Genomic DNA, 12977 nt, shown 5'->3' with positions numbered 1-12977 from the left:
TTCTCTCATTGCTACCATCAGGGAGGAGTTACAGGAGTCTGAAGGCACACACTCAATGATTCAGAAATAGCTTCTTCTGCTCTGCCATCAAATTTCTGAATGGACATTGAACCTATGAACACTACCTGACAACCTTTTGCACTACTTAGTTAATTTAATTTTATATATAGCCAGTTCTAACGAAGGTAATGAAGGATCTCAGCCCCAAACATTGACTGTAAATTCCTTTACATAGATGCTGCCAGACTTACAGAGCTCCTCCAGCATTTTGTGTGTGTTACTCACTATCTTTGTGACAGCAGGATACAGAGTCTGTTCCTTGTATTGAGGAAACATAAACTCCAGTTTATAGGCAAACGCTTTATTCACTGAGTCAACAGGTCCCTTTCTCTCTTGTACTCCCATATGTATTTAGCAACTATTTTTATTTTTACTTCCGCACTTCATTTAAGCATGCCATATCTTTTTGCCTTAAGCATCCTGCGTACCTTATGGAGTTCTGAGATCTGATTAATTGGAGTGTGGTGTTGTTTGTTGCTTCTCACGTCCTTGAAATGTCCAGTTCCCTGCACTTGCTGTAGAGAAAACGCTTTGCAGAAGATGGGGACAAAGCAGGGGAGTGGGATTATTGTGTGGGTCTTCCATAATGACAGGTGGTAAGGTGACTGTTTATCACAATCACAATGAAATTATACCTGTATGAAATCATGAATGGTCCCAAACTATGCTGTTAATTTCCGTAGCATTTTTTCCTCAAAGGAGCAGAATTAGGACATCCAGCCCATCGAGTCTGCTCTGCCATTCAATCATGGCTGATATATTGTCCCTCCCACACCCATTCTCCTGCCTCCTCCCTTACTAATCATTAGTCTGCACTTGGGCATTGTGAGCTCATCAAAGAAGAGATGTGCTGCATTGGAGTGGGTATAGAGGAGGTTCACAAGAGTGATCCTGGGAATGAAAGGGTTAACAGATAAGGGGCACTCGATGGTTCTGGGCCTGTACTCACTGGAGTTTACAAGAACAAAGGGGGATCTCATTGAAATGTTTCTAATATTGAAAGGCCTAGACTGAGTGAATGTGGAGAGGAGGTTTCCGATTGTGGGGTGTCTAGGACCGGAGGACACGGCCTCTGTATATAACTATGTCCCTTAAGAACAGAGATGAGGAGGAATTTCTTTAGAGGGCGATGAAATTCATTCATTGAATATATTTAAAGCAGAGGTTGAAAGTTTCTTGATTAGTAAGAGCATCAAAGGTTATGGGGGGGAGGGGCCGTGAGAGATAATCAATCAACCATGGTGGAATGGCAGAGCAAATTTGATGGGCCAAATGGCCTCATTTTGTTCTTGTGTCTTGCGGCCTTATGGTCTTAATGGCACTCATGCAATTTATTAATTTCAAGAGTGATCCTTGAAAACAACTGGCAGAAAGTTTTGAACAATTATTGTGCTGTAGGTTTTCTATGTTTCTGATAATTGATTCAGAACCACAAAGTGCTTTATAACAAATCAAAACTCACACAGGTGTACTGCAAGTATTACCCTGCATCCATTTTTTATACTGGAATTGGGATATATGTTCTGTACAGTCCTAATTCCTACAAACGTAGCTGCTGTGTAATGTTGTCCTGTAATTTCCATTAAAAAATTGTCCACTTTCAAGTTCATCCTTTAAGAAAGACTTGTGTAGACTTCCTAGTTTGTTTTACTGAATCTATACAGTATATTTAAATCCTAGCCACACATTTATATAGATATAAAAAATGTCAGGGATGGAGCATTTAATCTGGGAAGTGGGAAAGTTAGAAGCAGTTGAGGAACACTCAGAGGAACAACGAAGCAGCGGTGTTGAAGTATCACAGGTCCTGCTTTCAACTTGCATTATGATGCACGATAATGTTTGTGTTCTTACATGATAATTTTACCAAGAGTTGTCAGGATGTTAGCTGTAATCATCAGCTCACTTCAAGAACACCAGAGTTAATTAATTGATGAATAATCTGAAAATAGCCTTTGTTTCCCGCCATTCAGTATCAGATCTGCTTTTGCGCTTTCCCATGGAGATGTAGGGAAGGTGAATACGACGGACTCAGGCACCTCTACAGTATCCGCCATCAATTCATTGATAAGCATGGCCCACGGTAGCCAAAAATATGGCAGCGGAGGTTTTCATTATGAACTTCGACAAAAGAACTTTGGAAAAATGGCACAAGTGGCACTTAACCAAATTTATAGACTTCTGCTGACGTCATGGGAGACTGCCAGGAGAACATCTTGTGAAGTTCAGCTCATCACAATGCTCTGGTGTGTTTCTCACACTGTTCTCTCTGTACCTGTTCAAACCTGCCCATGAATGGTGAACTCACAAGAGGGAGACTGTCCTCTAACGTTCTGAATTCATCATCGTTTGGGGTGATATACAGAAGTGTGATCCTAATACATACAGACACTTCAACCTGCTGCATCAGTACACAATTTCCTATCATCTCGTTCCATTGCTATCTTACTTACATTTTAAAGAATTCTGTTGTCCACTGTCAAACACGACTTGATTTCAAGTGTAAACTTTTTTCGGTGAATTTGCAAATTGCGGCATTTGACACCTGGGTACATAGTGGAGGCAGTCCCAAAGCTTTGAACTTACTAGGGCCAATCCAATTCATTATAGGCAAAGTATGAAAGTACTGGCCATAGACATATCACAACACAAAACCTTGGCAAAAATTTGATGCTTACAATGCCTGCCTGGGAAAAATACCCCAGTAGAATTATTGGTTCAGAGAGATAATTATTTGAAGCAAGAACCGTGCGGTCGTACGAATAATTTAACTGATATAATCCTGTGTTAGTAACTGGATGATGCTTAATATAAACATAGAACTAGATCGTGAAAGGTAATTCTAAAAGTCACACTAAATACTATATAATTGACCCAAGCATTACAACAAATCGCTGATTTTGAACTTTCACTGTCTTCTATCCTCAGTAACATATAGAAATGCTGGGGGAGCTCTGCATGCCACGCAGCCTCTATAGAGAGGAATGGAAGTGAACATTTCGAGTCAAAACCCCTCATCAAGACAGGAAAGGAAGTCCAGTCTTGGGTCCTCACTGCCTGTAAGCAACATCCTCGCTTGGCTTTTCAGCATCTATATTATCTAATCATATGATATAAAATCCATTGAATTTATGAGTCCCTGATTTTTTCCTAGTGTCACCTTGCCTACAAGTTCAGGGCTATCCCCCTGAACCTACAAACCCTGTAGCATTTCTTTTCCTGTCAGGTATATGTCTCTTCCTTGGTTTGCTTGCCATCTTTTTCTTCTATGATGGTTTGGATAGGAGTGACTGGTCTGAGTCAGGAATATCATCGGATCATCCATGATTAAAGGCAATAATTCCCGATTTACATAGAACATTGAAAATGGAACATCACTGTACAGTACAGGCTATTTGGCCCATGATGTTGTGACAAACTTTCAATTTAACATTCCCTCCAATATAGCTCTCAATTTTTGTATAATCTATGTGCCTATTTAAGGGTTTGTTAAATGCCCCTAATGTATTTGCCTCTCTAGTCCAGGCAGCATCCTGGTAAACCTCCTCTGCACCCTCTCGAAAGCTTCCAGATCCTTCCGTTAATGAGGAGACTGGAACAGAACACAATATGCTAAAGTAATCTCACCAGCTGCAACATTACCTTGCAGCTCTTATACTCAATCCTCCAACGAATGAAGATGAACCCACCATATGCCTGCTTATCAGCCCTATTAACTTGACTGGCAAATTTGTGGCATCTGTGAACATGGACACCAAGGTCTTCTGCTCATCCACACAGCTAAAGATCCTGCCACTATTCCTGTACTCCGCCTTCCAAATTGAATCACTTCTCACTTTTCCAGACTTTGTTCTGTCCACCACATTGAACAGCAGTCTTGGTACAATGTATCACAAGTCCGTAAGACAAGGGAGCTTAATTAGTCCATTCAGTCCATCAAGTCTGATCTGTCATTCAATCATGGCTGATCTATTATCCTCCTCAACCGCATTCTCCTGCCTTCTCTGCGTAACCTATGACACCCTTATTAATAAACAGCCTATCAACCAATTAAATCAGAGCTCTGCCAGTTGAAACAGAATAGTTGTTAAAGGTACCCTACATGATTATTTACCAGACAGCTTCCCTATTAAAAGTAAAATCAACCCAATCAAGCAAATAAACTCTTTACACATAGTTATACTGTATTATTCACACTAACTTATATCAATTTACTCAGTGTCTTATTCTTTCATTCACTGAACACAACACCACCAGCAGCATCTGACACATGAGAAATAAATATTTCAGTGCTCATTCCCAGTAAATGCCATGTACATACAATTTGTTGCTAAGGTTTTCCATTCTGAAATGCTTGCTTGCGATCTTGCCTATTTTGGCTTCACTGGACTGGGCTGACTTTAGTAAATTCATGTATGTTGCATCAACGGACAGAGGGCCTGCCTTTGGTGCTTTGGGACTGCTTCCATTAGCTGCCATGTAAAGTCTAGGCTTGTGGAACTGTCATCAAAGCAACATTGCGTGAGGATTGATGTTACCGGCTCCCTGCTCTACATCCTTCCATCGAGCTGCACCTGACACTAAAACATGCACTGTGGTAATCTGCATTCAAATTGGGAAGCAAGTCAACTTCACAGGCACCAAGAGGGGTGAAATTAATTATTATTAACTATTATTATTATAAATGGACGGACAGATGTGAAACATGGCAGAGGAGGGTGGGACGGGTAGGAAAATTATTTATTTATTTATTGAGATATAATGTGGAATATGCCCTTCCAGCCCTTCGAGCCACGCACCCAGCAATTCCCCAGTTTAATCCGCGCCTAATCACGGGACAATTCACAATGACCAATTAAACCACCAACTGGTACGTCTCTCGACTGTGGGAGGAAACCAGAGCACCCGGAGGAAACACACGCGGTAACAGGGAGAATGTACAAGCTCTTTACAGGCCGTGGCGGGAATCGAACCTTGGTCGCCTGCACTGTAAAGCGATGAGTTAACCACTACACTGCTGTGCTGCTCACTTCGGCAGCGAGTGGATCGATACAGAACATTTGTAGGGGGTCAGTACTAACTGCTAAGCTACCACACAGATTTTATCAGGGAGGTCAAAACTAGGTGTGAACATAAAGGATTCCCAGTGTCTACTGTAGCAGAACTACTTCAAAGTTTGACATGTTGTGCATTCAGAGTTGTAATGTGTGGTTATATGATTTACAGTCACCTTCCTGTCAGCTTGAACTTTAATCAGCTCTTAAACTATTGCTGATAGTCAGATAGATACAGCAGTCAGTTATATAAATGCACACATTCAGTGGTGTAAATTTAGTGCCTGCTTCATGAGGCCAGCGTTAGTGGGGATTAGTAGGCACAATGCAATTTACAGATTAGTAAAGTGTAAGTATTACATTTACTTTGGAGATCCTATTAGCAACATACTTCAACACCGCAGAAATTGTATTTGAAAGTTTTCAAGGGCATCAAAGAGAGCTGAATCCAAATGTTGTTTGTCTTGTGGGACATTGGAGTTGCAGTTAATCAAATTGCTGATTGCATTTCAAAGGTATTTTTTAAATAGCATATACCCATTTGAAATGGGGTAAGGTTGCAAAGAAAACACAATGATTATCTTAGTTAAACGATTTTGTATGAAGAAAAGGGGAAAGGCAATTACCTTTACAGTGATTTTCGTCCCAGGGATACACACAGTTTTGCACACCGTTGCAGACCAATGTGTCGTTGATGCACATGTTGCTGTGACAGAAGAAAGCGCTGGCTTCACAGGGGGCTGTAACAAAAATGGTAAGACACTGGTAAGTTCAAAGCCACATACCTGGCAGATATGTGAGCTAACAGATACTACAGTGTACACTCAGTGTTCACTTTGTGAAGTACCTCCTGTATCTAACGAAGAGGCCACTGAGTGTATGTTTGTGGCCTTCCCTGTTGCCTCAGGCCCGTCTACTTCAAGATTTGGTATGTTGTGCATTCAGAGGTGCTCTTCTGCACACCACTGTTGTAATGTGTGGTGATTTGAGTTACTGTCACCTTCCTGTCAGCTTGAACTAGTCTGACCACTCCCCTCTGATGTCACATATTAACAAGCCATTTTCACCCACAGAACTGCCACTCACTGGATGTTGTTTTCCAGATCTTTTCCATTGACTCTACATACAGTAGATCCCACAAAATTCTAAACACTGCAGTTAATCCATTCTCAGCCTTTTCTGACAATAAGCCTAGGTCATCTAATCTTCCTTTAGAGCAAATACTTCCATAGGCCAATGCTCATAAATTTAAATTCTGCACTTCATTGACTATTTCACCCTTGTTGGACAAAATAGTTTTATAAGCAAAGACCTATTGAGTTCCTTAGCAAGCTGTTTGTTGCACTAATGCTAGCATTTGCAGTCAATAGATTCAATGGGCCCACTAACAGAAATCCTGAAGGCCAGAGCCTAGAAGGTCATCTCTGGTTGATGACGATAAACTTGTGATATAATCAAAAGAATGTAATCCTGATATAAGTGCAGCACACTGTTTGGATGACCATACATATTGTACTGATAAGACTATACCATATATATTGTACTAATAGGACTATACCATACATATTGTACTGATAGGACCATACCACACAGATTGTACTGATATGACCTGCCATATATATTGTACTAATAGGACCATACCATATATATTGTACTATCAATCAGTAATGAATTTCTAGCCAGCAGTCTTTCAAGTTCAACAGAGTTCCAAAATTCCCTTTATTTTATTAGAAATGCTTCTATCAAGCTATCACAAAAATGATTCTATAATGTAGAATAAAAGCAGTTACAGTATATTAACACATCTACTAAATTCTGGTAAATTCTCTTAAATAAAATCACTTACTGTGTTATAATATGAAATAATAATTGTACTATTATATTTAGAAACATAGAAACATAGAAAATAGGTGCAGGAGTAGGCCATTCGGCCCTTCGAGCCTGCACCGCCATTTATTATGATCATGGCTGATCATCCAACTCAGAACCCCGCCCCAGCCTTCCCTCCATACCCCCTGACCCCTGTAGCCACAAGGGCCATATCTAACTCCCTCTTAAACATAGCCAATGAACTGGCCTCAACAGTTTCCTGTGGCAGAGAATTCCACAGATTCACCACTCTCTGTGTGAAGAAGTTTATCCTCATCTCGGTCCTAAAAGGCTTCCCTTCTATCCTCAAACTGTGACCCCTTGTTCTGGACTTCCCCAACATCGGGAACAATCTTCCTGCATCTAGCCTGTCCAATCCCTTTAGGATCTTATACGTTTCAATCGGATCCCCCCTCAATCTTCTAAATTCCAACGAGTACAAGCCCAGTTCATCCAGTCTTTCTTCATATGAAAGTCCTGCCATCCCAGGAATCAATCTGGTGAACCTTCTTTGTACTCCCTCTATGGCAAAGAAGTCTTTCCTCAGATTAGGGGACCAAAATTGCACACAATACTCCAGGTGTGGTCTCACCAAGGCCTTGTACAACTGCAGTAGTACCTCCCTGCTCCTGTACTCGAATCCTCTTGCTATAAATGCCAGCATACCATTTGCCTTTTTCACCGCCTGCTGTACCTGCATGCCCACTTTCAATGACTGGTGTATAATGACACCCAGGTCTCGTTGCACCTCCCCTTTTCCTAATTGGCCACCATTCAGATAATAATCTGTTTTCCTATTTTTGCCACCAAAGTGGATAACTTCACATTTATCCACATTAAATTGCATCTGCCATGAGTTTGCCCACTCACCCAACCTATCCAAGTCACCCTGCATCCTCTTAGCATCCTCCTCACTGCTAACACTGCCACCCAGCTTCGTGTCATCCGCAAACTTGGAGATGCTGAATTTAATTCCCTCATCCAAGTCATTAATATATATTGTAAACAACTGGGGTCCCAGCACTGAGCCTTGCGGTACCCCACTAGTCACCGCCTGCCATTCTGAAAAGGTCCCGTTTATTCCCACTCTTTGCTTCCTGTCTGCTAACCAATTCTCCACCCACACCAATACCTTACCCCCAATACCGTGTGCTTTAAGTTTGCACACTAATCTCCTGTGTGGGACCTTGTCAAAAGCCTTTTGAAAATCCAAATATACCACATCCACTGGTTCTCCCCTATCCACTCTACTAGTTACATCCTCAAAAAATTCTATGAGATTCATCAGACATGATTTTCCTTTCACAAATCCATGCTGACTTTGTCCGATCATTTCACCGCTTTCCAAATGTGCTGTTATCACATCCTTGATAACTGACTCCAGCAGTTTCCACACCACCGACGTTAGGCTAACCGGTCTATAATTCCCCGGTTTCTCTCTCCCTCCTTTTTTAAAAAGTGGGGTTACATTAGCCACCCTCCAATCCTCAGGAACTAGTCCAGAATCTAACGAGTTTTGAAAAATTATCACTAATGCATCCACTATTTCTTGGGCTACTTCCTTAAGCACTCTAGGATGCAGACCATCTGGCCCTGGGGATTTATCTGCCTTCAATCTCTTCAATTTACCTAACACCACTTCCCTACTAACATGTATTTCACTCAGTTCCTCCATCTCACTGGACCCTCTGTCCCTTACTATTTCTGGAAGATTATTTATGTCCTCCTTAGTGAAGACAGAACCAAAGTAATTATTCAATTGGTCTGCCATGTCCTTGCTCCCCATAATCAATTCACCTGTTTCTGTCTGTAGGGGACCTACATTTGTCTTTACCAGTCTTTTCCTTTTTACATATCTATAAAAGCTTTTACAGTCAGTTTTTATGTTCCCTGCCAGTTTTCTCTCATAATCTTTTTTCCCCTTCCTAATTAAGCCCTTTGTCCTCCTCTGCTGAACTCTGAATTTCTCCCAGTCCTCAGGTGAGCCACTTTCTCTGGCTAATTTGTATGCTGCTTCTTTGGAATTGATACTATCCCTAATTTCTCTTGTCAGCCACGGGTGCACTACCTTCCTTGATTTATTCTTTTGCCAAACTAGGATGAACAATTGTTGTAGTTCATCCATGCAACCTTTAAATGCTTGCCATTGCATATTCACCGTCAATCTTTTAAGTGTCATTTGCCAGTCTATCTTAGCTAATTCATGTCTCATACCTTCAAAGTTACCCCTCTTTAAGTTCAGAACCTTTGTTTCTGAATTAACTATGTCACTCTCAACCTTTGTTTCTGAATTAACTATGTCACTCTCATGTAGTTTGTCAATTTCTCTAGGTAAATAACAATTATTACTATTATTTTAAGTACTTTATTGATCCTGAGTGGAAAATTATTTCTAGTAATAAATGCTAAAGCATCCATGAAAAGAATAATTCTATTAGGCAATATTTCTCTCTAATCAGCAAAGCAATCTCTTATTTTTACCTATAAGATCCAGGCACAGATTTATTCCTGGGAGGGTTTGCAGATTCTTGGGGAAATAATATGTGAGGTCAACTGAAAGCACATGGTGAGAAAATGGCCAATAATGATGACCAGTTGTCTTGCGCTGGTCAATACTGATGGCAAACTATTGCCTCTGGCACTCTGGCTGGTGACCTGTAACACTAGCAAAGAATCTGAGAGTCTGTGGAAGCTTCTGGCACAATTTAAGCACTGCTTCACTCATTTTTACAGTGATATGGTTAGCTACAAGGCACACGATTTACATTCATCAGCCCTATAACATTGAAATGCAGGCGGAGACACGATGTATGGTAGAACAAATAGTCTGCTGGTGGTACTCAAACACCATGACTGGGCACCATATTGGTGCTCGTGACAAATAAAACCAAACAGAACCATTTATTCTTAAAATTGTTAGGCTTGAAACCCGTAACAAAGTTGATCTTTCCTGTGCCCATGTGCAGCTGAATGTGGATTTAGGGACAATAAAAATAAACCAAAAATTAATGGGATCCATGTGTTGCCCGAGTACATCAAGTTGCCATATGGAGTTTGGTCAGCCTTGATAATCCTTCAGGCAGTGAAGGAAAGGAAATTACAAGGGATAATCAGGATTTTATGCAATGAAGATGAGTCACAGAATAGTGGAATGATTAAAGAACTGAAGGAGGTCAATCACCTGGAAGTGTTCATATTGGATCTCAAAAAGTGATTTAACATGTTCCACTTTCCCGTCCTTTCCATCACCACATATTTATCCAGTTCCCTCTCGGAAGCCACATCTGTCTCCATCACATCTTGCATTTACTTTTATACCTGTGACCTTCCATCCACTGCCCCTCCACCAATGGACACAGCCTCCTCTTACTCACTTAGTCTGGACCCCTTAACCTGTTTGGATGCTTCAGTCATATCTCCCCTCACCCTTCTTATCCCTGAAGTTTGCAGTTTCTTTAGCAAATTACAAACCTTCACATCCCTCAAATACTGTAAGTCAACCAGAATGGAACACAACATTCCAGTTGGGGCTGACATGAAATTTTATGGCGGTTCAGCTTGACTTCATTGCTTTTTTATCTGTGTGTTGATTGATGAAGTGCGGAACTGCATATGCATTATTAATTGTTCTTTCTATTTACCTTGCCACTTCCATGATTTGTGTACTCATACACCCTGCACTCATTTTAGAACAGTATCCTGTATTCTATACTGATCTCCTCATTTTCCTTCACCTCACTTTAAATTTTATTGCCCATACAGCTGCCCATTCTCCCATTTGCTTATACACTGCTGCAGTGGATCATTCTCTACTTCACATTTCACAGTATGGCCAACTTTTGTACAAGCTGCAAATTCAGAAATTCCAGCTTGTGCTCCCAGTCTATGTTGTTAATGCAGATCAATCAAGGCAGAGATCTGACCACTAGTCCCTGAGGAATGCCATATTTTTCCTTCCATTTTGAAATACAGCCATTTACTATCATCTGCTATTGCATAAATTAGCCAAGTGTGAATCTATGTATTCAATATCTTCTTTATGCCAGTTGCTTCAACTTGAGGATAAGCATCTTAATCGAAAAACTTCTGCAAATCGTTTTGTGAACAAGGAAACAACACTTAACACTCTCCAGTCCTCCAAAATCACCTTAGTATCCAAATAGTATTGAAATATATGTTTTCCTACACATTCCTCCCAAGTTCAAAGGCTTTCTCAGATGCATCCCATTCTGGAAAGCACTTAAGGTTATTAACACATACATATCATGCCATTTTAAAACTTACTTCCCCCAGACAGTCTATCTGGTCAACCATTCTAGTTTACCACCCCACCCCTCTATCTATTTCCTCCATCACTGGCTGCACTCTAACCCACTGTTTATAATGCTGTTTATGTTGTAAATACCTGCTGGTATTTATGCATTTATGCACATTTTATTCCATGTCCATACTTTAATCACCAACTTAATTTTTGATATAATTGTTTATTCTTAGGATTGTTGAATCCTGCTGTTTTTTGTTGCATGTCATGCAAATAGACCACAGCAAATTCCTAATACGTGTAAATATATATGCCGATTAAAGTTGGTCCTTCATCCTTAGGTCTACTGACAGGTGTACTTAAATTCAGCCAACTTTCCTTCCTTCCACACCATCAATTTTAAACCCATGTAGTGAAGAGTGTTTGATGGCTCTGGGCCTCTACTCACTGGAGTTCAGAAGAATAAGGGATGACCTCATTGAAAGCTGTCAAATGTTGAAAGGCCTTGATAGAGTGGATGTGGAGAGGATGTTTCCGATGGTGGGGGAGTCTAAGATCAGAGCACCCAGCCTTAGAATGGAGATGAGGAGGAACTTCTTCAGCCAGAGAGCAGTGAATGTGTGGAATTTGTTGCCACAGGCAGCTGTGGAGGCCAAGTCGTTGAGTATATTTGAAGCAGAGGTTGATGGATTTTTGATTAGCCAGAGCATGAAGGGATATGGGGAGAAGGCAGGAGATTGGGGCTGAGAGGGAAAATGGATCAGCCATGATGAAATGGTGGAGCAGACTCGATGGGCTAAATGGCCTAATTCTGCTCCCATATCTTATGGCCTTAGTGCTTCAACTACCTTTTTCTATACTAATGCCTTGGAAGCCCCCTCCTCTTTGATGAAGACAGATGCAAAGTACACATTTAGTACTTTAAGATTGTGGACAGCATCCACGTGCAGGTTCCCATTTTGTCCTTAATAGGTCTCCCTTCTCCATGTAGCGTACTCTCCTTTTGCATTTATGCGCTCACAGAACACTTTTGGGTTCCAGTTTATGCTGGCAGCTAATTATTTACCTTATTTGCACTCTCTGCCTTTTAGTTTTCAATTCCCTTTGGTTCTTTTATAATCATCTTTATCTTCTTCTATATCTCCTTTGTTACCCATGGATGCCTGGATTTGCTGTCTTTGCTCGTCCTCAGAATGTTTCTCCACTGTATATGAACCATCTTTTCCTTAGTATCAGCTTATCGTCCTGCTACAACTTGCAGCTACTAAGTTCTACAGAGACAATCTCAGGCTGCAAGACTAATTAAATACTAAAAAGTCAAAGTAAAAGTATTATCACACTACGTATATGTAACCATTTACGACTTTGAGATTAATTTTTTTCCAGGCATTTACAGTAAAATAAAGAAACAAGAGAATTTATGAAAACTCAGGCATTTACAGTAAAATAAAGAAACAAGAGAATTTATGAAAACTATACATAAAGATTGACAAACACCCAATGTACATTGAAACATCGAGTGAAATACGTTGCTTTCAATCAAAACAAATCAGTGAGGATTGTTATGGGTAGTCCACAAGTGTTGCCACACTTCCGGTGCCAACAAAAACATAAGAGATTCTGCAGATGCTGGAAATCCAGAGCAACACACACAAAATGATGGAGGAACTAAGCAGGTCAGGAAGCATCTATGGAAATGGATAAGCAATAATCTCCACCATTAATGTTCTCCT

The 12977-nt window shown here is 40.6% G+C and overlaps 1 protein-coding gene across 2 annotated transcripts in view; it reads right to left on the bottom strand.

The window, feature by feature from the left end:
- The window catches only part of neto1l (neuropilin (NRP) and tolloid (TLL)-like 1, like), a 303103-nt gene that overhangs the window by 26058 nt on the left and 264068 nt on the right, over positions 1-12977 (bottom strand). For both annotated transcript variants that reach the window (XM_063035473.1, XM_063035555.1), the window contains exon 8: positions 5741-5854. In XM_063035473.1, coding sequence (XP_062891543.1) covers positions 5741-5854 — 114 coding nt within the window. The remainder of the gene's footprint in view (positions 1-5740; positions 5855-12977) is intronic.

Source organism: Mobula hypostoma, chromosome 1 (genome assembly GCF_963921235.1).
Source record: "Mobula hypostoma chromosome 1, sMobHyp1.1, whole genome shotgun sequence".
Taxonomy (NCBI): domain Eukaryota; kingdom Metazoa; phylum Chordata; class Chondrichthyes; order Myliobatiformes; family Myliobatidae; genus Mobula; species Mobula hypostoma.
The sequence above is the reverse complement of the archived record's forward strand: the minus strand, read 5'-3'. Positions and strand labels throughout refer to the sequence as shown.